Raw genomic sequence first — 27425 nt, 5'->3', positions numbered from 1 at the left:
GTGACCCCATGGCCCAGAGCCATCTACTAGTATTGTATAATATGGCTTCAAACCTGTAAATAAAATGGAATGTCCCAGACCCCTTAACAAATTCGTACCAAAGATAACAAAATAAATGAAGAAAACAATTAATTAAAAATCATTAATGCAGTTTGGCATAAAAACTGAATAGCTGCAGATATTGAGTATGAATTTCTCTACAAACTGCATTTTGGTTGGAAGATGAAAGCTTTTCTCATGGAATTTGGAGGGACTATATTTCATTGGGTGCGTGTACGGAAAATAGGTGATTTTTTGAGTGAAAAGAACTCGTAGTCTGGCTTTGAGGACCCTTGGACAGAGTTTGAGCGAAAGAACCTGCCTTGGAAATTTGATGGATGACAGGGTATTAGCTCACTTATCCATGTTAGTGAAGATGAAACACCTCATTTCTCCCAGCTATTTTACATAATTTTTTGAATTTTGAATTTTAATACACGTCTCTATGGGGAATTATTTTCCCGTGTGAGCCCTAATAGAAGGCGCTGCCGTGGTTCATTTTTCGAATGAATTCACGTTTCGGTTGGGGGTCACGGATCGCACCTAGGTATGATAATAATAATAATAATAATAATAATAATAATAATAATAATAATAATAATAATAATAATAATAATAACATCTTATATAGCGCATAATACAATCATTATAATGTAAGTCTCTATGCGCTTTACATTTATAACATAATGCATAAACAGAAAAGCATACAAACAAAACTTAATCTACAGAAAATTACAAAGTATAACAGTGCGAAAATAGGTAAGTTTTTAGTGCATAGTTCTTGAAGCTGCTGACAGTTGATGCATCTCGTATTTGGGGAGGAAGAGAATTCCAGAGTGTTGGTGCTAGGGTGCTGAAAGCACGCTGTCCATAGTACTTGGTATTAACCCTGGGTGTTTGGAGGAGGTTCAGATGAGTTGACCGAAGGTTTCTGGTTGGGGCATAATCCTTGATGAGTTCAGAAGTGTACGAAGGGGTGCTACCATTTAGAGACTTGAAGACCAGGAGGAGAATCTTAAACTGAATGCGGAGGTGAATTGGCAGCCAGTGGAGACTTGAAAGCAGAGGTGTGTGTGTGTGTGTGTGTGGGGGGGGGGGGGGGGGGGGGTTAGTGGTTTTGTAGTGTGTTGTACGTTAAAGTCTTGTAACGCTGTGTGTATCGGCCATTCGTACGGCGATACAGTGGTACACAGGCGACCGGTCCTGACGGGTAGCCGGATTGGCGAGTAGGTTCTCCATCGATGTCATCTCGGTGAATTATTGATGCTTTCTCGTCGTGATGATGCGATATTTATGGGCGGCCTTATTTATATACATGCAGACATGCAGTGGCGTAACTACGGGGGGGGGGGGCACATGCTGCCCCCTCCCCCCCCCATCCGCTGGTAAAAACAAAATAATAATAAAAAAACTCACGAAAACGGTAATTCAAGGGTTAATAAACTACTTTTGAAATCAACATGAAAGGGTGATGTTGCGACACAAATTGTCGCCCCGTCACAAATTGTTGCCCCCTGAAACAGGCGACAATTTGTGCATGGAGCTGACGGTACAAATTGTCGCCCGCCCTCGAAGCACATTTTTGGGGTAATATCATTTTTGACATAGTTATTAGAATACCAACACATAACTTACATGGCTACATCCATGCAAACAAGCCATGTAAAAAGTAACGGTGAGGTTTCAAGGAAGTGTGTATGTGCGCCCGCACATGATAATTGAGTGTCCGTTCGTGCGTGTGTGTGTTTGTGTGTGTGTGTGTGTGTGTGTGTGTGTGTGTGCGTGTTATTGTATATTATGGAAGAATGTGTTGAGGTGGTTTATATGCATTATGAGGATTTGTTTGAGATCACATTTAGGGAGGGTACCTCACTCGTAAGCCTTTTCTCTCGGTCTCTCTCTCCTAGCCCGCCTCACCGCTGAAATTGACACACCCATACTATCAACGCCGCTGTGAACTCCATAAACACGTGCTCACACACGTTGAAGGCATATTCAGTGCCACAGTAGTGCCTGCTGCCGCCCAAAAAGTTCGTTCGCACAAAAAAAAACAAAAAAAAAAAAACACAAACAGACACACGCACGCACACAGGCACACGTATACACACGGACAAACAAACCACTACCACTATACAACCACCACACATGCACAGTTTCCACATAACTATTGTATTATTATACTCCAAACACACGCACACACACACACAGAAACGCATACAAAAGTCACATGATACGCACCTGCAAATCATACACAGCACATACCATGCAGCCCCCCCCCCCCCCACACACACACACACATTATAGTCCATGGGCCGGGCCAGATATTGGTACCATCTGAGGTGGCAAAACCTTTTTGGTGTCATTTTGTTTGTCGGGCATAGATATGCTTATCAAGCTATGATAGCATTTCCAAATGAGTAGCTTTGTCCTAATAAATGAATTTTAACCCGTTTGGTTTCGCTGTTATATCCCTTTACTTCTGAATCGAAACTAACCGCTATAGAAAGAAGAGCACTGTCTTCTGTATGTCCAAGGAGGTACCTCCTTGGTATGTCCACAGGTGTTCTGTTGTAAACGCGGTGCGCTTAGTCTGTATTCAAGGCAGCGAAGGGAATATCCAAAGGTTATGATGTCCACAGCGCTTAGTCTTTATTCAAGACGGCGAAGGGAATATCCAAAGCTAATGATACAGTGTATATCCCTTTATCTAAAAAGCAAACAAAAAAACAATTCCTAGTGGAAATTTTCAAAGGTCACACTCTGCCTGTCTTCGGTCAAAGAGCGTAAAAAATATTTGGCATTGGTCGGGTTGATGGCTGAAATCTATGACTAAGCTACTACTCTGGAAATGCTATTATACTTTTATAGCAAAATAATATTCCTTAGATATATGCCATTTCAAAATGCACAACTAGAACTTGCCACCTCAGGTGGTACCAGTAACCCATTTTTCGGGTCTTGGCCCATGGACTAATTGTGTGACAATTGTTTCCGTGTCTGTGTGTGTGTGTGTGTGTGTGTGTGTGTGTGTGTGTGTGTGTTTGTCTGATTAACAACAATATCAGTTCTGGTAAACACTGCAAAAAAACAACAACAACAAAACAAAACAATGTACCGTTATCATATCTAAAGTTACTAATAAAAGGAATTATCTATACTGTTTTTATACTACCCTCTCAACAATACATCAGTTTTAAACAAAATTCACTCTGCTCATTTACAATAGTATTTATCATTACGTATTGTAGTGTACCGGTTCATTGTTTGATGGAAATAAAGCTACATTGGCGTTGCATTAGTGTTTTCACCTCAGCGTTTTCACCGGAAAATGATGAATAATCAAAAATACGGCAAAATCCACGAGGAATTGCTTTTTTGTTTGTTTTTTAGATAAAAGGATATACACTGTATCATAGGCTTTGGATATTCCCTTCGCCGTCTTGAATAAAGACTAAACGCACCGCGTTTAGCTCTGGACAGCATCACCCTTTGGATATTCCCTTCGCCGCCTTGAATAAATACTAAGCGCACCGCGTTTACAACAGAACACCTGTGGACATACCATGAGCTTCATGGACATACAGAAGACCGTGCTCTTGTTTCTATAGCGGTTAGCCTCGATTCAGAAGTACAGGGATATAAAAACGAGACCAAATTGGTTAAAAATTCATTTATTAGGCCTAAGCTACTCATTTGGAAATGCTATCATAGCTTGATAAGCATATCTATGCCCAACAAACAAAATGACACTAAAAAGGTATTGCCACCTGAGATGGTACCAATAACCAATTTTTCGCCTCTTGGCCCATGGACTAATACGCATAACTTACCAGGCGACAATCTATGCAGGGGCGACAATTTGTGCCGTAACAGGTGATCAAGAAATTAAATATTTTTCTAAGATTTTTGTTGTTGTTGTTGTTGTTTGAACCATAATATTAGAGGAAAGAGGAATATAGTATGAAACATTGTTCAAAAAGCCCGGCGCCGACTAAAGATTGTGATTCAGCGTGATTCCTGGTTGGCATTCTGAATATAAGCAGGATGTGCGCAGTGTACTCAGAACACCCGAACGGCAGAGAGCCGCTGCAATGTTGCGCAATGTGATGTAGAATGTACCTTACGGTTCGTTATATCTAAGCTATCATTGATTTTGCATTGTTGCTTTACATATTAATATACTAGTCTAAATTAAAATGCCTTGCATTGCCAATAATAAGACTTGAACTGGGCTATTTCCTAACTTTTCCACGTATATAAAACACACACGCAAACACTAACAATTACGGATTGCTCTAAATTGCAGATTTTGGACATCCTTCCCGCTTGGTCACTAGTCTTCTACGCCCCCTCGCTGGTCACACCTCCCCCAATCATGAACATAACCGACACCCTTGACTACCAGTGGCGGTTCGGGGGGGGGGGCACCGGGCGTCCTCCCCCCCCCCCTTTAATTTCCAAAGCGAAAAAATATAGCTACAAACGGCAGTTTTTGGACTGTAAAATGTCAAAATTTTCAAGCTCGCTCGCTCCGCTCGCTCGCATTTATTGTTATACAATTCTCCTGATGATGCTGCCAGTAATTTGTCGTTTCACACCGTCATTCCATAATCAATGTAAGGAAAACTGTTAACATGTAACAAACGTTGCGCTGACAAGAAAGATAGGAGTTTTTGCACCTAGGACTTATATTTTTCGGGAAGATATTTATTGGGTAAAATGATAACATATGTATTCAAGACGCATGAAAAGAGCATGTTTCTTCAGGCGCTGGCTCGCTTTCGCTCGCTCACACACACAAATAAGTGAAGTAAATGATGATCGCTCGCTCACACACACAAATAAGTGAAGTAAATGATGATTCTTAATATATGAAATGACTTTAGAGGGTATTGTTATAAGGTATTCGCAATAAATTATCGGCAATTCCAGCAGTTAGAGCCTGCAATAAGAGATTGGAGCTACACGTCCTGGGTTATCAGAAAGATAGCTTTCTCTTACATTATGTGTATTCTAGAGCGCTCGCTGCGCTCGCTCGCGCACAATAATTTCGTAGTGAAGAACATAGAATTACATATAATCAATGCAATATAGGGATTATGTATAGGTACATTTTAATAATAATAATAATAATAATAATAATAATAATAATAATAATAATAATAATAATAATCATCATCAATCAATCAGTCATTTATTTAATGTTTATGTAATTCTACTGCATTCATATTTCACATTCCTCGAGTAAAACAATATTTCCACTCCATTTTCCAGAATCATTCACACGCGCACGCACGCACGAGCATACAAGCCCTCAAAATTACTTTTCTACGAGGTGCTCCCCCCCCCCCCATGTCTTGACCCACGGTACTCCACTGTATACATGTACATTACAGCGGCAGCCTAAGAAGACGATTGGACGTCAGGTGGTGTCCGTTGACAAGCCACGGGAGAGAATTAACATTGTTCCAAATACTAAGAATTGGTATTCGCCGTAAGACACTCATTAGAAAGTTTGCTGAAATAATATAAAATAATAGAGAAACTGATTGTTTGAGGAGAACCAGCGGAGAGGATCAATGACCCACAGAGAGAGGGGAAGAGAGAGTGGGGAAGACGGAGAGATCGGAGTGGAAAAAGAGAGATTGTGGAGGAGAGAGAAGCAGAGAAAAGGATGTTTGCGAGTTCCGTACGTACTTCCACCTTACCTGCTAGACGCGTGCTACTTACCTGCTACATGCGTGTATTCCGTGTGACCTGCGTGAGAGCTTAGAAACCGATCCATTTTCAGTTACGAGTGATATACGGGGGCTGCGAAGTACCTGCGTTACAGCTGCGAAGTGCCCTCGTATGAGTTGCCTGCGAGGTGCCGCCGTTAAGGGCCTCCTCCTGGCGTTCTACGTGTACCTCTGCGGGCAACCCCCCCCCCCCCCCCGCGACTCACCCGGAACGAGACGGTTTTGAGCATGCTCAAGGCCTTCTCACACCGTGTCTGGGAAAGCACTGCGGGTTCATTTGCGGGGAAAACCTCCCAGCAGTTGACCCGCATCTGACAGTACATAGCGCGTATCTCGGCCGCAGTTGCCCGGAGGTGCGCACGCAAGTCCGATTTATTCGCAGCCAAGTTTTGAGCATGACCAAAACTTTTCCGGGTGAGTCGCGAGGATCGCCCGCAGAGGTCCATGCAGAACAGCAGTAGGAGGCCCGTAGCTACCGCAAGTCACAGGCAGTTGACCCGCTTGAAGTACGTAAGTTGCCCCTTTGATCTATGCTTTTTCGCCGAAAGCGTGTGCCATCTGCATGACTTTCTGTGGGACAATATTGCCATACTTCAGAGGAATTCCTTCACCGAGTTGTCAGCCCTCTCTTTCCACGCATGCGCCTACAAGCAGGTGAAACAAAATGGACATAAGTAGAACGTAAGTAGCACGGGTCCAGCAGGTAAAACGCATGCGAAACTCGCCCAAATCCTTGTCCGCCTGCCAAAATTGTCCTGCGTGCTCGAAAATCCCCACACGCATCATGCCCGCGTATCTTGCCCGGAAAGATGTGACAGGGCCAAAACTTGGCTGCGTGTAAAGAGGACATGCGTGCGCAACTCCGGGTAACTACGGGTGAGATGATATACTAGGTACTGTCATGAGCGGGCCATCTACGGGGACCTCCGGGTAGCAAAAATATTTTGTACATGTATGTTATTGTTCTCGTCTCGGAAGCCCACAGAGACAATGGATTTATTCTTGTTATTGTGTTGTGTGTGCTTTATGTCTTTTTCTATCGATGCTTCTGAAAGTTCTCACTTACCTTATTCTGCTCTTTCTCGTTTCACGTTCTACTTCTCCTCAGCGATCTTCTGCTTATCATGATTTTGACTTCACCCATGTTCGTAGATTACTCCAGTGTCTTGCCACATTCTGGCGACTGGTTATTTTCTTGTATCATCCACTTATTCACGACATCCTAGTTTTGTTGATAACGCAGACTTTTACAAATTCGTCTCGTACTTCCAATTATGGCTAATTTTCTGAATGCCCCATTTTATTCCGCATCGAACGATGACTTTTTTTTTAAATTGTTTAGGAACACCAGGTTAGACTCTGACCCAGTTAGTGGGGTAACCAGTACACGAACCACCCCTTACTATGATTTTGTTACCGATAGCCTGAACACAGCTGCAAATGAATTGCCTCATGATTTTAGTAATGATTTCACTCAAAATATGTTGTGCATTTATATTACAGTGAATCAATGCAAAGATATGATTCATAATTTTTCTGAGGACACGTTTTCTTTATTGCATTTAAATATAAGGAGTTTGAATAAACATTTTGATGATTTAAAATTTTTATTAGAATCCGATGCAAGTCAGTCGCTATCCGTTATCGGATTAAGTGAGACATGGTTAGCTTCCAATGCAGAAAATTCTTTTGCAATTGATGGTTATGATTTATTGGTTAATAATAGGCCTGATAAGAATGGTGGGGGTGTTGCATTGTACATAATTATCCCGTTCCTTTGAAACTATTGTTCATGAAGACATTTCTACAATGGACAATATTGTTATTATCCCAGGATGTAGAAATCTTGTGGTAGGCATTATATACAGACCTCCTAATTCAAACGCTAATGATTTTTTAACTTATTTTTCAGATCTGGCAAATTCACACGTTTTCCGAAATAAGGACTGCTTTTTACTCGGCTATTTCAATATTGAAGTCTGAGCATGATAATACCTCTAGTGATTTTCTTCACACACTTCTGTCCTCATCCTTTCTTCCGCTTATTTCTAAACCCACAAGTGTTACAGATCGCTCTGCCACCCTCATTGATAACTTGCTTTGTAATATTTTACCCCTCCCCGATTCTCTTATAATTCTTTCAGATATGACTGACCATTTTCCAATAATGACTTGTTTTACTCTTAAAACACCAGCTAATATTAAACCTACTTCATTTCCTTTGTTTAGACATAGAGTTTCACCTGAAAAGTTAGCTAGTTTTGATGTGGCTCTCGAGAATGCTGACTGGTCAGGAGTGTTTGGCAGCGATGATGTTAATATATCTTTTCATAATCTTAAGGAAATTGTCAATCATCATTTAGATGATGTAATTCCAAAACAAAGAAATAGAACAGAGTATAAAAAGACACCCAGGTTACCTTGGATTTCAAGATCAATCCTTCGTTCAATTAATAGGAAAAATCGTTTGTATTACAAGTACAAATTGGAAAAAAAAAACTGAGCGATCGAAGAATAGATATACATCATACAAAAATACTTTGACAATGATTCTACGTTCTGAAAAGAAAGGATATTATTTCAAGCAATTATCAAGATATAAGTTTGATATGAAAAATACTTGGAAAGTTTTAAAACAGGGCATGAATGTTCCGAGTAAAAACTCTGACATTGACGAAATTAAATTGAATGATGAATTGATCAATGATCCCCTTTACATTGCAAATGTTTTTAATTCTTATTTTTCAAAAATAGGCGAAATTATGCTCAAAATATTCCTGCAACAGAGACTCATTTTACTGAATTTTTAGGTCAGCATAACTCTGATTCCATATTTCTTACACCAACTAATAGATTTGAAATTATTGATATAGTTTCCTCTTTTGAAAACAAACGAAGTTCTGGTTATGATGAGATAGATAATTTTATACTTAAGGGTGTTATTTCCTCGGTTGCTGATCCACTTGCTCATATATTCAATTTTTCAATTCTTAACGGTGTGTTTCCTGATAAAATGAAATTAGCTAAAGTACTCCCAATACGTAAGAAAGGCGATAAACTTAAAGTCAGTAATTATCGCCCAAGGTCATTATTATCCTCGTTGTCTAAGGTTTTAGAAAAACTTATTCACAAGAGAATGATTAATTTTTTGAAGGTACTTGAAGCTTTTACCAATTCTCAGTTTGGTTTTCGTGAGAAACATAGTACTACTCATGCTCTTTTGCATTTTGTTGATAGAGTGGTTCATGCAATTGATAATCATTCTCATTTAGTTAGTATTTTCTTGGACTTCTCCAAGGCCTTCGACACCATCAATCATGATATTTTACTTTATAAGTTATCGCATTATGGAATACGTTGGAAGGCCTTGGAGTGGTTCAAAAGTTATTCAGCTCATAGAAAACAATTTGTTACAATTAAAAACAATGATTCAGTTATCAGATAAGTTAAATGTGGCGTCCCACAGGGAAGTCTTTTGGGGCCGTTATTGTTCATTATTTATATTAATGATTTTCGTCGCGTATCCTCTCTTTTATTCATTTTGCAGATGACACCAATGTATTTTTTTGCCCATAATGATATTGATTTTCTCGTTCACAAAATCAATATTGAATTGAAAAAAGTGACAAGCTGGGTCAGGGCCAATAAGCTATCACTTAATGCTCAAAAAACGAAATATATGAATTTTAGTAATACTGTTGATAATTTAAGTACAAATATAGTATTAGATGATTCTCATCTACAAATAGTATCAAATATCAAATTCTTGGGTGTCATTGAGGACAAACTTTCCTGGAAATGACATGTTGATAATGTTTGCAACTTAATTTCGCGTATAGGCGTTATAAATAGATTGAAATTTCATATTCCACAAAAATCATTACTTATATTATATTCGTCGTTAATATTGCTTCATCTTAATTATGGAGTTTTGGTTTGGGGCAACTCGCATCAGAATTTATTAGAAAGAGTGTCACTGTTGCAAAAGAAAGCTCTCCGCGTTATCTGTTTTTCCCCTGTACGTTCTCATACAAATATGTTGTTTGCCTTTAACAAGCTCTTAAAAATTACAGATTTGTTTTTGTTTAATTTAGGGAATTTATGTACAAGTATAGCAATAATTTGCTTCCGTCTATTCTTGATTCTATGTTCCTCAAAAATCAATAATTTCATGAATATCCCACCAGGCGTTCCAATGAATTTCATTTACCTCTTTTAAGAACGATTTCTGTTAAAAACACACTTATTTATGTAGGCCCAAATTATTGGAATTCTTTGAATCATGACATAAAAAACGTCCCATCCATATATTCTTTCAAGAGGAGACTGAAGTCCCTTTTATTGCAATCGTATCACTCTACAGTACTGAACTAGCCATTTGGCCTTCTTTCTTACATACTGACCTGCTCACTTTGTCCCCTATTCGAAGAATTAATGATATTTTTTTCCTGGATGTTTGTTGTCATCTACGCCATTTTGCCCAAAGCGTCTAGGAGTTGAATTTCCGTATGTTACTCTTGTTCATATAAATACGTCCCTCTATTTCCTTGTCTCTTTTTTTCAGGCGATAAAATATTACTTTTTTCGCCCACAACTATCATCTGTTTCTCTGGGCATGCTTCTTCCGAAGATTGCTGTCTTCGTTGTGCGTTTTGTCTGCTATTTTGTCTTCTGTTTGTCAGTCTTGTCCATCCCGTTTTGTCCCGTACAGCCTTTTCTTTAGTAGTTGTTTTGTTGTCTAGTCTTGTTTCATGTTTGTTCGCGTCTATGAGCGTGTATCTATCTGTTAATCTAATTTTCAGAGGGCTTCAGACTTCTTCCTCTTTTTTTCTTTTTTTTTTTTTGTATTTACGATGCTTCAATTTATCTTTCCATCGATGTTCTTTTCCAGAGGGGCCCACATTCTACAAGCTCTGTCTTTTTATTGGGTCCCTCCATTTTTCGCACTTTAAGCAACGGTATACATGTACTTCACTAGTCTTCTATCACTTCTATTTCTTTTTTACTATATACAATGTATAATTACTATAGGTCCTCAATTGTTGTGCAGTCTTTTCATTTCACAATGTTCTGTTTACCTTATTCTCTGTTATCAAAGGAAGTGAAACATATATGCTTTGTCGAAAAATGAAATAAACTTTGAAATTGAAATTGAAATTGAAAATTGTTCTTCGCAAGTCGCAAGCAAGGCTTGCCTTGCTCTGAAGGAATGGCAAAAGTTCCACAGAATGTCGTTATCTTGGCTGCATACGGGGACTGCAAAGTACCTGCGTGGGAGTTGCCTGCGAGGTAATGCCGCTAAGGGCCTCCTACTGGCGTTCTGCGTGGACCTCTCCGGGCATCCCCGCGATCACCCGGAAAAAGTTTTGGTCACGCTCAAAACTTGGCTGCGGTTAAATCGCACTTGCGTGCGCACCTCCGGGCAACTACAGGCGAGATACGCGCTAGGTACTGTCAGGTGCGGACCAACTGCGGAGAGCTCCGGGAAGAAATTTGTTTCCCCACAAGTCAAGCCGCAAAACTTCCCCAGATACGGTATGACAAGGACTTGAGCATGCTCAAAACTTGTTCCGAGTGAGTAGCGGGGGTTCGCTCGCAGAGGTACACGCAGAACACCATTAGGAGACCCTTACCGGCAGCACCTCGCAGGCAACTCCAACGCAGGTACTTCTCAGGACCCGTAAGTCGCTCGTAACAGAAAACGGATTGGTTTTAAAGCTCTCACGCATTTCACACGGAATACACGCAAGTAGAAGGTAAGTAGCACGCGTCTAGCAGGTAAGAAACAAGTGTGAAACTCGCAAACATTCTTGTCCGCACGCGGAAAATTCTCCTGCGTGCTGGAAAATCCCTCCTCGCAACAAGCCCGCGTAGCTTGCCCGGAAAGGTGTGACACAAACCTTTTCACTTTATTCAATGTCGTAAGTGTGCGTGTGTGCATTGCAGATATGTGCCTTTAGAAGTATTATGTACATGTATTTTTAGGGGAAAAAAAGTGAAGTATGGATGCTGTCATTTTGATATGTTTTGAGCATTGTTTCAATGTATTTATTGAATAGAGTATATATGTTGCAAAAGTGTGCAGACTGTGTTACACTAAATTCATATTTTTTAACATCTATGGAGTAGCATAGCTAAGAACATCTATGCATGATTTGAAGGTTGACAGAAAAGTAATGGAAAAACGTGCAGGCACTGTTCGTTGACCTGTGATAGTGTTAACATGTCTCTTTCCATTCTATATCCTTATTTTCCTTTGAATTTTTCCTTTAGAATGACTCTTTGTTGAAGTTAATGCTCCGTGTTTTGTCCTTTGTTCAAACCTTATGCAAAAATCTATTGTTCTATCCAAGTCCTATAATTTATGTAACATGTATTTATTGTTATATACCTGCATATTTCTTATTTTCCCATCTGGTAAATCAATATACTCCCAGGGCACGAAGTGTAAGGTAAAGAGTCTTAGAAATAGATAGATCCTTACCACCCAAGGTGCTACCCTTGCCATAATATCATTTGTCCTTCATGGAATACTTGACAGCCTCTGGGAATGGATCGATCCTTACATAAATTAAGATATAATCAGAAGATGATTATACCTCCTTATCTGACCTATAAAAAAATTTGATTGGACCAAAGATGAGATGCTTGACGATAACATCAGCTTGAACATATTAGAAATAGAATAGATCTTTACCACTCAAGTGTTACCCATGCCATAATATCATAGTTTGTCCTTCATGGAATACTTGACAGCCTCTGGGAATGGATTGATCGTAACATAAATGAAGATATAATCAGAAGATGATTATACCTCCTTATCTGACCTATAAAAAAAAAAAATTGATTGGACCGGAGATGAGATGCTTGACGATAACATCAGCTTGAAGACAGCTAAGACAGCGAACAAGAGCAAAAATATAAAAATACACGACTCAACAAGTCAGTTGTGTTTCCATCATCTCTCCCCAGCCGCCGCCCCTTCTCTTTTTCTCTCTTTTCTCCCCTGACAACATGAATTTTCATTTTCCGGCTCTCCCTTCTTCGTGTTCTCACTTTACTCGGTACCTCTGGCTCTACTCCGACCTGTTTACCAAGAAAGCCGTGACGCTAGTAGTAATCAGTGAAGGAGCCCACCTACCATCTTCTCTAGCGAAAGGAATTCATCGAAGAAGTCACTACATAAGGTATTTCATCTAAGGTAAGTTTGGTTTTTTTTTAAAGAAAACATGCAACAAATTTAGTCTTAACCTCGTAAATGTTCAATCTATGTTACCACAATATGCATTCTCTTTCTAAAAAAAAAATGATAACAGAAAAGAAATAAAAATCTTTTGAGTATATTTGACTTTTACCCCTTGCACATGGAATAATTTGAATTCAAAACAAACGTACAGAATTATTGTCTTTATGAACCTAACGTCAATTTATTGATAATGAGACGATTAACTTGAATTAATTAACGATTAGCTTGTACTTTTTTAGGCTCTGTGTTCCTTTCTTTTTTACTTTGTTGCCTTGATCATCTTTTATACGTTATTCCAAAACAACTTGAACTGCGATTCCTACATCATTCTGTGTAACCCCCCCCCCCCCCCGCCCATCGAAATTGATTTACATTTTTGCTGTATTTTTTTTTTCTCAAAGTGCATCCTCTAAAATGGCTTTTGGTAGGTTCAATATGTCCACACGACCATCTACAAACGAAGTGAGGACTTTGTATATTCTACGAAGATGGAATACTCAATTGAATAATCTGCTTCGTACCTACCTACACACACACACACACACACACACACGCCTATTATTATCAGCTAATGCCGCTGTACAAACAGAAAAATCCCACCATTTTTGACGCAAATAATAACATTGTTCTACACAGGAGGTACTACCTTTCTTGCATGATATTTCAACACCTGGCGTTTCAATCATCAAAAATTGATCACTGAAAAGAGAGAGAGAGAGAGAGAAACAAAAACCCACACAAACACAATTGTACAGCGAAACAGAATGTCATCATCTTGTATATTGTCCAAGGAAATCCACTCTCCCCGCAGCTCTCCGCAGCTGCCCCTCCCGACCTGTAATCTGTTTCTTTTTTTTTTTCTAGTCCCCATCCCCTCTCTTCCCCTCGCCTGCACCTGTAGACCTCCCCCTCCCGCTTTCTATACACAAACATCCGACAGACATCCGACAGACACATACTTTTTTTTTTTGGTAATTCTTCATTCGAATTTCGTTCAATTTCATATCACAGAAACAGAAACGTTCACAGAAACAGAAACAAAACATTATAAAAAGACAAACTGCATTATACACAAACATTGTACAAAATGACGTCAATCTTACACTGTATAAGGACAAAATGCAGTAACACCAACATTATGCAAACTATTGTCAAATTTACATTGTAACTCTTTTAACCAAGGAAACGAAATCCGCTTTTTTAAAAACACATGTTCTCGCAAAAAGCCCGCAAAACGGGAACATAACAGATCATTTGCTAAAAAACATAAACGGGCCATATTTCATTGCTTCTCGAAAGAAAAAAAAAGAGATAGAAAAAAAAACGAGACCATTTGCGAGAAAACACACACACATGTACACACACACACCCACACAACGCCAACATGCACCCCCCCCCCCCCAATGCCTTCAGCCCTCAGGTTTCAGGTTTTATTCACACTTGAATAACTCTGCCGTGTAAATTGCCATTTTATTTCTCATACAATAAAATACATCCTAATCATAATGTGGAAATGATGTGGAAATGGTAGAAGCAATAGAGAGGAGAAAAAAAAAACCCGACAACGATGTGACAATAACTCGCAGATACGGCAAAATCAAAACAGAAAGAGAAAATCACATATCATTCATTATATTCCCACTTTAACAAATGCATTCCAACTTATTTTCTTCTTCTTTACACATCTTGAAATACTTCATAACATCATTAAACTTTGGTTACCTCCCCTTCTGATCTCGCTAAATATAAAACACATACGCACGCACACACTCACACACACATACACACACACACACACACATACATGCATAAAGAGACAAATAGCGGTGAGCACCCTTCCGGCATCAAGCATGTCAAGAATATGTATCGACATACATATATAACCGTCTAGAAAGGACAAATTGATATGTAAGCAGACTCTTACAAAGCTTAGTTCCCACCCCCTTCGATTTTACATGTACTCTAACTGTCGTGGTAGAACACTTGGATTCCAAGTAGATAATACTGCCCATAAGAATTGTACGCCGAAAGAATAAAGAAGTTAAATAGAAATCAAAAGAATAATTCGAAAAGAGAAAAAAAATCACGGAAGTGGCGAAAAGCAAGGATTACAATATTGTGTGATCTTAAAGTGATAGCAGTGTTTATGGTATTAAACAACACATGTGACAGTCCTTTCCACCTATTCGGACACTATCGGATGTTTGCAATTACTGCGTCGGGGTGTGAACAAAATCACGTCACTCTTGTGTTACGGTCATATCCACCAGGCGCAGTAGAACTTGTTCAATCAAATCGCATATCAATTTGAAAGACTTTGCTCTATTTATTTATAAGATATGAGAATTGAAGGAAATAAAGCTATATATGAATAAAGCAATAGTACGGAAGATGTTCATCATCGTGGTAGTAACTGATGGAAATAAAGCTAATTTTCTGTCTCACGAAGCGAGGTAAACACGATTATTGATTACGAGATGATAAACTTTACCTCGCTTCGTGAAACAGAAGATTAGCTTTATTTCCTTCAGTTTTTTGCCACGATGATGTACATCTTCCGTACTGTTGATATTTTTTTTTTTGTTTGTTTGCTTTTATTTCTGCATTCAATCAAATACAATTTGAATGCAAACTTCAAAAAGTACAAAGACAAAGAATAACAAGTGCAGTGAAATAAATCGATAACAGTACATAAATAGATTCACATAGGTGATTGCATTGAGCAATGTTGATACACAGAAACATGAAATAAAATATACAGTATTTTTCAGTAAACAACAGAGATAATTGAATGCAGGAGACCACCATCATAAGCGATTAAGCTTGAAATGGATGGAGGCCTCATAAAATGACTATCCAACGACATAACTCTCTTGGAGGAAGGTGATCAGGTGAGTGCAGTGCAGTTGCAGGTGAGAGTGCAAGATGCAGTTGAAGGAAGAAAATAGAGATTGACAATAAGATGACAATCTATACTATAAATATTTGTTAGCTCAATTGGTTTGGAGAATATAATTGTATCAAATATCGTTTAAGTGAAGCTTTCAAAGAATAAATACTTGAACAAGACTTTATATTATCCGGGAGATTATTCCAAATATCCGGACCCGAATATCTTATAGATTTATGTGTCACTAATAATTTGGGATTCAAAAGGTGGAAATTTCTACATATACGAGTAGGGTACGAATGGACAGAAGTATTGAACCTAAACATGTTATCAAACGATGATGGAAGTTGATGATGTATATATTTGAACATAATTACTGCTACTTGAATAATATTCAAATCAAAAACCTTCAATGTTTTAAGCTCATGAAATAAAGAATCAGTATGAGCCAGAAAATGCGATCCTGTACAAATACGTATAACTTTCTTTTGTAATTTAAATATAGAATTTATTTTGGTAGAGCCGCAAGTACCCCATACAACATTGCAATAACTTATATATGGGAGAATTAAGGAATTATATAATAGAAATAAAGTTGAACGAGGAAGAAAGAACTTCAGCTTGGAAATTATCCCTATATTTCTAGAAATACACGTTGTAACATGATGTAAATGCTCATTCCAGGTCAAACTTTCATCTATATACACTCCTAGAAATTTTGAATTCATTTTCTTTTCTAATGGGATATCATCAATGTTAATATGTATCAACGTATCTTCATTATGAGAATGAAGTTTGAAATGAATAAAATGAGTCTTTTTTTATATTCAAAGAAAGTTTATTAGACTTAAACCAATTTGATACTTTACTAATTTCAATATTTAGAGTGTCATTTAAAATCTTAAGATCTTTATGAGAATAAAATATATTCGTATCGTCAGCAAATAGAACAAAAGAGAGAAGAGAAGATGTATTTATAATATCATTAACATAAAGAAGGAATAATAATGGGCCTAGAATTGAGCCTTGAGGAACACCACATTTAATTAAAAGGGGGTCAGATTCACAACCATTAACAATAACATATTGTCTTCTATTAGTTAGATAATCTTTAAGCCATAAATGTGCTTGTCCTCGAATACCATAATGACTAAGTTTCGTGAGTAAAATAGAATGATCAAGAGTATCGAATGCTTTACTCAAATCACAAAATATACCTGCAACATGTTCTTTGTTTGCAAAAGCACTCGTAATTTTGTCATAAATTTGTATTAGTGCTAAATCAGTTGAATAATTTTTTCTGAAACCATATTGATTGGGAATAAGTAAATCATACTTATTAATAAATTTAAGAAGTCTATTATAAACAATTTTTTCTAAGATTTTGGATATACTAGGCAATAAAGAAATAGGACGATAATTGCTAATTTCATGAGGATCATCTTTTTTATGTACAGGATTCACTTTCGCTATTTTCAGCAGATCAGGGAAAATACCTTGTGATAAAGAAATATTAAATATATAACTTAACGGTTCTGCGAGTGGATAAATTATTTCTTTCAATAACATCATACTTATTTTATCAGAACCACAAGATTTAGAGCTATTTAAAGATTTAGTGATACTAATGATTTCACTGGGACTTGTTGGATTAAGATAAATAGACTCTTGATTTTGGTCAAAAAGATAATCTGTAAAATGAGCAGAAGTATTGCTAATTTTAGTAGCAAGTTCCGGACCGATATTAACGAAAAATGAGTTAAATGAATTAGCATACATATTGGGATCATTTATTTTAATACCGTTTAATGTGATATCATCCGTTGGCGGAGAATCAGGCTTTTTACCTAGGACCTCTTTAATAATTTTCCATGTTGCATTAATATTCGAAGAAACCTTTTTCATTCTGTCAGAAAAATATAATCTGCGGGATAAACGAATCAATTTTGTCAATTTATTTCGATAAACTTTATACATATTCAAATTAAATTCAGTTGGGTTACGAATGTGTAACTTATACAAAAAATTACGAGTTTTTATGGATTTCAAAATACCTTTTGTAATCCAAGGATTTCTTGGTTTATTTCGGTTAATTTTTATTCTGCATAAAGGAATATTATTTTCATAATAATATAATAATTTATCGTTAAAACATTTATATGCCAAATTAACATTGTTAATACTATAAATATCTGTCCATTCCTCTAAAAATAAATTCTGTTTCAATAATTCCACATTACGTTTTGACTCTTTATAATACCATATTTTATCATGTAATTTATTACGACCCACTTTACATTCACAAATTGAAAATATTGGTAAATGATCAGAAACTTCAGAACATAATATACCCCCCATAATTGTATTATTATACACATTCGAAAATATATTATCAATCTGAGTTGACGAGTGTGGATTTATCCTGGTGGGTTTATTGATAATTGACATAAACCCATATGAATACATTAAATGCATAAAATTAAGGGAATTATTGTTATCGGATGTGGGCGAAAAGTTAATGTTGAAATCACCAAAAATAAAAACATGTTTACTTTCATTACCTATCTTATGGAGATATAAATCCAATTCATCACAAAATAATTCACAATTCAGATCAGGAGGTCGATAGATTAAACCTATAATAACATTTTTAGAGATTGGGTTCTCAATTTCAATAAATAACGTTTCTGCATATCTTAACGTGATTTCAGAACGGATTTTGAACTGTAAATTTTGCGCAATATAAAACGCAACACCGCCACCCCTTTTTCCTTGTCGATCAGCCCTAACTAATTTATGATTGGGTAAATTAAAGATATCTGGGGAGTTTTGATGTAACCAAGTTTCACTTATTCCAATAACAGAAAATTCAAAATTGTTTAAAGAGTGCAAAAGATTTTCCAAATATTCAAAATTTTTATTCAAACTCCTAGAGTTTATATGAAGAAGTGAAATATTATCTGAACTATACGATACAATATCATTGAATTCAAGGGGTGTGTAATATTTACTGTCGCGCACAGGCATAACGTCATCAGGAATATCGGGGGTATTCATATGTGACGCCATTCTGTAATACAGAAATGTAAATTACCGGAGATTTGAGAGACAACAACTGCATAGGTGCTAATGTGCATTTTGCAAGTGCATACTACTGTGCAGGTGTGTGTACAAAGTGCAAATGTGTGTGGGGTTTCAATATACAATGCAAAATTTGGTACAATTAGACTCATCTTGGTCACACTTACAATAATTACTAGTACGCAATTACAACAGATCACCAGGGGATAGCCGGACCACTCAGTATAAAGGTGTTGTGCTTTAAAACACGTACAGACAGAGAATTCAAGGACCGTGACAATTGCTCAGTTAAAGTTCAGGGAGACTTTCTCGTATACAGGGGGTGGGGGGGGGGGGGGAGGGGAGTAAAGGGGAGTAAACAGTAAAGGTTCATTTCTTGCAACATCTGTATTGGCTATTGAATGTGGGACTTTTAACCATGCACCCATTAACACACGTATCAGAGAAAAAAAAAAACTAGTACAAATACTGAATGGAAATCAGGGTGTTGATAGCAACCCGTTTAACATGCGTCAAACGCAGGTGCTACTTGCAGTGGCTTAATTACCATTGGAGATCAGTCGGTCGTGGCGCGAAAAAGCAGCCACGCCTCGTGTCGACACACAACATGTGAACGATTATACATTCATGGAAACTGCTTACTGTACATGTATAATACGGACGTCTTATCAATGGGTTCGGAGTTTCAACAGGTGATTCGTAGAACAAAGGGATTTTTTTTTTCGGACAGTTCACAGTAGGATAAATATCTGCCAAAGCGGTGAGGGATGTGCTGTACTAAAAATAATAATAATAATAAAAAAAATCGGAGTTCAATACCAAAAAGTGTGGGAGGTTTAAAAGAACCATTTACCAGTTATATATTAAAAGAGATTAGTGACTTTCTTTAAAAATTTAAAGTTGTGGGTTCAAAAACATTTTGAAACTATGAAGTGAAATATGTGGGTAGAAATGTCTGGCTTCAATCAATACGTGAAAAAATGAGGTACTATAAACTGTCACCATACTTGAGAATGACCAGGTGGTGGATGAGCATAACCTTGCAAAATTGGACCGTGTATCCCTAAAATGATGACCGAAAAAGGTTTTCTTTTTTTCCCGTTAAACTTTGAAAAAAGGTCATAAAAATCGAACATTCTGTGTACGATATCTTTATGGTTTGCGGTGAGATAGAAAAAAAGAAAACCACTCATATTACTTCATTATAATATGACAGAAATTTAAAGTCATAATTACAAATTAAACTACAATACCGAAATGTGCAATATACTGAAGGTGTTTTTCCCTCTACATGTTATCATAATTTCAAACCGAGGGATTTTAAAGTTTGGATAGAAAACACATTGGAAAAAGGCTTATAAAGAAAGTGCCAAAGCAATAAGAAACGCAAAAGAAACAACGTTTGCTATTTTACCCCCTCAGTTTCACATTGATATGTAGCTGTAATTCATTTTACTTCTTATTTCTGAACCATTGAGAAAAAAAATACCAAAAAACAAGCTAGGTCACCTGAGGTGATGAGGGGTTCAGTCTTGGTAAGGTTTCCATGCTGTTGTTCCTTTCTCTCTCCACTGAAGGACGATGTTGACTCCTAGTAGTTTAATTCTGGTAGACAAGTTTTTTTCCTTTCGCAGCTTGTAAGCCACCTCAGCAAGGTGGCTTACATGAGAATTCCTCGTAAATCAAAAGAGTTGTGATATCAATAGTTGTGATATCAATTTGAAAGACTTTGCTCTATTTATTAAGATATGAGAACTGAAGGAAATAAAGCTAATCTTCTGTCTCACGAAGCGAGGTAAACACGATGATTGATTACGAGATGATAAACTTTACCTCGCTTCGTGAGACAAAAGATTAGCTTTATATCCTTCAGTTTTTTTACCACGATGATGAACATCTTCCGTATACTATTGTTACGAGAATTCCTCGTAAATCAAAATACATGTGATATCGATGAGTGTTTGGTTTTATTAATCCTTCCATCATGTCTTTTCCAATAACAATCATCTACGACATTGGTGTACGTAATTCACTTTGGCAATATTGACGTTGGTTTTCACTTTGGCAATATTCTAAAGGTATTTGACGAGGTTTAATCACTTAACTGCAATCCTTATTAATAGGATATTGATTAATCTAGAACCAAAATTATGCTCTTGGTTCTTTGTTTGTTAGAAAACAGCTGGATGCACTCATACCCTCAAAACAGAACGATTCCTTTCATTCTAACAAAGTTAAAACTACGTTTGGATTTATGATTTCGGCATTCCTAAATCCAAAATTGTGGACAATTTTGAAGATAGTTAACCTCTCTTTACACTTTTGAAAGCAGGTAGAAACACCATTACTGAACAAGTACAGTTTAAGATTAATATGGATATGTGTGTCCTTTTATATATTGTTGTATACTACATGTAACAAAATTTGTTATTATCTTATTTACTCTAGAGGGTAACTTTAGCCCTGGCTTATGTTAAAAGTAGTCTATTAATTTTCCAATTCGGATGATTTCTTTGATAAACTATAGTCTATTAATTTTCCAATTCGGATGATTTCTTTGCTGTTGTTGTTTTTCGATCTTCTGTTTTTCTCTTTACGCAGTTACTGCAATAAAAAAAAAAATCTAAATCTTGTGAAGTATGACACCGAGTATTACCAAAAAGTATTTCTGTTCATTGCTTTTTTTTGTGTGTTTTTTTTTTGGGGGGGTTAACTCATTTTAATCTACATGTACCAACCCAATGAAATATCATTTCCTTGTTCTTCATATTGCAGTAGTGTTGTATAGTGCACTAGCGTTAGATCACATTACTGTGTGTTATTTTGTCGTGAATGTTGAACAGAAAAAAAAATATGGTAATGTCGTGATCAGTGGTGGAGCGTGTATTGTTCCCCCCCCCCCAAAAAAAAAAAAAATGAACAATAGCCCGAAGCTTTACTTGAAGAATAAATGCAAAGAATTTCTTTTTGTGCTGATTCTTTACACTATCACAACTAGACCATGGATGGCGTTGACGCGAATCTGACCTTGTCGCATCTTGCCGATTCAATCGACTACCCACTGAACATCTCGAATGCATTCGATGAGACCGACTTCACAAGATTTCCATACCCAATCTTTCCTCTCCTCACTCAAGTTACTGTTTGCATCGTCAGCCTGGTGTTGAACACACTCAACATCATTGTCGCCTGTCACCGTCACTTTGATTTCCCCGTCAGCAGTCGCGTGACCATCGTTTCCATGGCCGTGTCAGACTGTCTGCTCTCCGCTTCCCTTCCCGTTAACATCATCCTCTTCCACATACCGGGAATCTCAACTCTCTGGCCGAAGCTCTTCTGCCGCTTCTTCCTCGTACTCACTGTCACTTGTGTCAGGATGAGTGTCATCGCACTCGTCCTCATCATTGTCGACCGCTACTTTGCCATCGCTTCTCCTTTTCGTCATCAGAGATATGCCACCAAGAAAGTGTGTATCTGGACAATGCTCGGTGCCTGGTTTTTCATGACAGTGGTGCACATCATTGAGAATGCCACGGGGGACTACTTCTTTAATCCCTTGCTGGTAACCTGCGAGGTCGTGGTCTCCCCCTCCCGGATGATAGCGTCCGTGTCCCTGTTCTATTTCATCCCTCTCACCACCATGATTGTAGTCTATGCTCATCTTCTCATCATTGTTAGGAAAATGATGAGGGATATGGCAACAATCCACCCACAGAGGCAGGCACCAGGGAACCAGCCAGGGGAGTGCGTCGAGCAAGCACGTGAACGTCCTCCGCGTAACCATGGTAACAAACATTTTAAGGTAATTATCACATTTTTCGCCATTACCATGGCCTTTACCCTCACCAACGTTCCCAATCGCATGACTCGCATCGTAACTCTTCTTCATGGCCCAGGCGCTGTATCAGCCACTATCATCTTTTTCTGTCGCATCATCGTTATTACTGGCAGCTGGTGGAATTTCGTCATCTTCTCATTGATGAACACCAGCTTCAGAAGGATTCTCAAGAAAATATTCACTTGTCGTTCAACAATCTAAAAGAGTATTTCCATTTATTTGTGTTTTGAGATACATATTGTAAAAACATTATAGATTTACATTAAAATGATACAACCCCATTGAAACTATACAAGTATCGTAATCGATGAAGATATCGACTTGAACTCTTCGTCGGGTTCAAAGATCTTCGACTCCAGACATTGAAAGCATATTCGGAGCCGGTCTAAACGCTGAGGTGCGAGGTTCCCTGACTAAACGTCTGTTTTTATTGATGACTATAGCTGAAGAAAGCTTCTAACCCTCCCATGTTCGCTCGTAGATTGTAAAACTTGGTGCATGTTTATTAGTGAGTGCGGAGTTGGTTGTCTGGTTGATATTCAATTGGATTGAAAGAGTCAGTAATGCATTTATAGGAACAATGAGTTTTATAGGATGTTACTTATGGACAATTAATTTTGCGACAAGAGATTATCACCCTATCATTTCAATATATTGACAAATCAGCAGAAAAGTGATCTATGCAACTGACGATTGTGAAAAAGAATATGCTGGAAATCCTAACTCACAAATTTGATTTGTTAAGGGTCCCACTGGCTTTCTTCTTTGAGAAATGTGACAAAGATGGATATTCTTATCTATAAAAGACGGGATTGTAGTCCTGCTAATATTTTGTCCGTATACAGGTGAGACATACTAATAAAACTGCATTAATGGAAGGTGAATTCATTAATACGGTTGTATGATGTAATATTTCAATAGAAATTATATATATATATATATATATATATATATATATATATATATACATATATATATATATGTATATATGTATATATATATATATATATATATATATACTCAGCAAAAAAGGAAAGTAAACACTTTTTCAAGTTCATCTTTCTCATAGATTATTTGGCTGATATTACTGTTTTATATACCATGTTAAAGGTAATTTAACTGGCTATCAACCTAGTAGGTCAATAAAAAAGAGGAAACTTCACGCATGAATGAACACATTCGTTTTTCTCTTCCAAGGCACAAAAGTAAAAAATGGACAAGTTGTTATTCAAACGTTATTCAGCTCTTCCATATGACAATGAAACAAAAGACAGATTCAACACAATAAGAAAAGCAAATTAATTTGCAAAAATCAACCTATGATCTCCATAATGCCTCTGTAACCCTCCAAAGATAAAGAAAGGCAAAAAAAAAAATAACAATGGAGGAAAATGAAGAATCTTCTGTCAAATCCGTATTCAAGAAGACAACGTGAAGAAGCAATGGTAACAAAGATGGTACAAATTTGAAATGCTATTCCAAATGAAGAAAATTTGAAAGAATATTTGGTCCTTGACTTCCTCATGAATTCTTAAATTCCTTGATTTAAAAAAGGAAATAAAGAAATTCTGTCCATTTCATAACCTTCGCAGCTCACTCCCCGTGTCATTTAAACGTTGACAGAAAATTATTATTTTCCCCCTTCAATTTCCCCACTATGGTTTTTTTAAGAATATAAAGAGAAACAAGGGAACGAAAACTTATTTCTGCTATTTCATTCATGTCTCTCATTGCGGCGTTAAATTGGTCTTTTGTTATCATTGTTATCTTGAAGGGCATTTGCATATAAATTTCAATATGTCAATTTCTGCAATTTTTACTTTTGTACCTTGAAGGACAAAAAAGAATGTGTTCACTCACGCATTTAAATTTCCCTTCGTATAATCCTACCAGGATGATAGCCAATTAAATAACCTTTAATATGGTATATGACACAATGATTTTAATTAAAATCTTCTGTGAACAAATATGAACTGGAAAAAGGGTTTACTTTCTTTTTTTGAGAGTATATATATACATGTACATTATAACATACATATGTATATGAAGATAAAAAATGTTTATATTATATTATGATATATATGTATATATATACATATATATGTATGTATAAAGATATGTCTATATTATAGTATATGATTATATATATATACATATATATATATATATATATATATATATATATATAATATGTATATATATATATATATATATATATATATATATATATATATATATATATATATATATATATATATATATATGTATTCCGAAGGTTCGTTAATCCCAGAACGAAATAAGGTTCGTAGCTCCAAGGGTTCATTTGTAAGCACCTCCTTTTTATTTTTGGATTAACAGACCCCCGGAATAACGTACCTTAATTACTTCGTTTTTGGATTAACGGACCTTTGAAATAACGAGTATCACCTAAAATGGGGAGGGGGTGGGGTTATATCCAGCAAGAATTAGGGTTTGCACTTATTCCATTCCTGATTGCGTGTATGGTCTTTATACAGTATGTCGTGTCGTATATAAAATTGAATATATATACATATATATATATATATATATATATATATATATATATATATATATATACATACTAGGTCCAAACCATCATTTGAATCACGAACAGCTAAGTTTGAATATTCAGAATGACTGAGAGGAAAAGAGAATGTATGAGACGAAACTCTTAGCTATTCTTCTTACCCTCCTCCTTGGACATTGGTTTTTTTTTTTTACTAAAAGTAAACATTGGGGGGTGTGTAGGGTACCTTTGAAATATTTGTGAATCAATATCGCCTTTCATGGCATTTTAATAAGATCTTGTTGATAATGTCCAAATTCTTTATAAAAACGAATCTCTTTTTTCTTTTTAAAGTAAGTACTCACGGACAATTTTGGGTACACATTGCATATTGTTCACTTTACTTTGATTATTCATTGCACAATTATCATTGCCATAAAATATCACTATTGTTGTATACTCTGTTCATTTCACATTGTCTTGATTCCGCTATTCTCTGTTACAAATTAAAGTAAAGTGTATGTTATGTTTTTGTCAAAAAATGAAAATAAATTTGAATTAATTTGAATGAGGATTTTCCAACTTTGTGTCTTCAGACTATTTCGTGCCCCGTCATGGCAAAGCAAAAGCAACCAACACACACACAGACACAGACACACAGACACTCACACATACACACACACACACACACACACACACACACACACACACACACACACATATACAATTAGTGAAATTCAATTCCAGCACAAAGAGAAGGAAAAACCATACAAAAGAAATTCAAATAACAAAGTAAAAACACTGTAATATTACATAATATTGAGACAAAACCAAAGGGGCACTCGTTCTGCTGTTTGAAATGATATGTCAGGTTGGCTAGAGAAGGCTGTGTAAAGTTAAAATTACCTCGTTGCTAATGTAAATAAACAATAAATAAATCCTTTATCAATCACCACCAAATGGAGGAATAATGGCTGTTGATATAGTCATCTCATCTTTACTTATGTAAATGTGACTAATATTGAAAACATTTCACTCTTTAGAATCACACAAATCTCTTTTTATGTCCCATTTTCATCATAGTTTTATAATGTTGCGCTTGTTCAGGAACAGGAAGTAACATAGCAATCAAATTCAAATTTGTATTCTATCTTTCGTGGCATGAATTTTTGCTGCGTCAACAGAATGTCATGAAGGCGCAAACTATTCTTTGGGTAATAAATACATATCGCCATCTGCCGCTAGGAGAGCCTCCAATTACCACGCCTGCTACGCCGACGATATTGAACAAGCAATGTGTAAAATCACGTATTGTGTAGGACACTCGCTTTGAAGACAACTATGACAACATAAGGAAATTGATGGCAATTGCGGCAATGATGCAGGGTAGTGTTTTCTCCCTTATCGATTTGAATTTGTTTTCTTTACATGAAAACAAGATACCAGTATATGAATTTTAGCAAGTATTATGCGTAAATATTTACAACTGAATGACGTGCGTAGAATGACGTAGAAATTAAAATAACAACAACAACATGATGTTATGAGAATTTTTTGACATAAATGACGTATTTATTGTAAATACACGTGATATAACCTTTTATGTGTAGGCCTCATTGCTCACAAGCTTTCGAAATAGACATACAGACTGGTCTCTGGTTTCGCTAAAATAAAAAAATAAAAATCACACTCAAGATACAAAAATCATTATAAATTTTTGATTGATGATATGATATCACCCAACAGTAATATTGGTAGCGACACCATAACAATGGTTAGATAAAGGGATTTTTTATTTTATTTTATTTTATTTTATTTCATTTTATTTTATTTTATTTTACTTTATTGTTCCACATCTCAAACACAAAAATCATGCTACAACCGATAGAACATAAGACAAGATATAACGTCGTAATCAAAAGAGAAGACAAGACAATTTTACAAACATGAAATGTGGGGGACCTACTAACAAAAGCTAAGCTAATGTTGTACAGGTCCCGGGATGGTTTCATTGCCTTTCCGCTGTCATGATATGGTCAAAAGAGATTTTGATAATTGTTTATCAT

At 36.6% G+C, this 27425-nt stretch overlaps 2 protein-coding genes across 2 annotated transcripts in view; one reads left to right on the top strand and one right to left on the bottom strand.

The window, feature by feature from the left end:
- Positions 1–18982, bottom strand: part of LOC140237875 (uncharacterized) — a 35194-nt gene extending 16212 nt beyond the window's left edge. The window contains exon 1 of the mRNA XM_072317806.1: positions 17851–18982. Coding sequence (XP_072173907.1) covers positions 17851–18982 — 1132 coding nt within the window. The remainder of the gene's footprint in view (positions 1–17850) is intronic.
- Positions 18983–21995: 3013 nt separating this feature from the next.
- On the top strand, positions 21996–23033 carry LOC140237872 (D(1A) dopamine receptor-like). The gene has a single exon (XM_072317804.1). The coding sequence runs from the start codon at positions 21996–21998 to the stop codon at positions 23031–23033; it is 1038 nt and encodes a 345-aa protein (XP_072173905.1).
- Positions 23034–27425: the final 4392 nt, after the last annotated feature.

This window comes from Diadema setosum, chromosome 14, assembly GCF_964275005.1.
Source record: "Diadema setosum chromosome 14, eeDiaSeto1, whole genome shotgun sequence".
Classification (NCBI taxonomy): Eukaryota; Metazoa; Echinodermata; class Echinoidea; order Diadematoida; family Diadematidae; genus Diadema; species Diadema setosum.
This window is presented reverse-complemented; position numbering and strand designations above follow the sequence as displayed.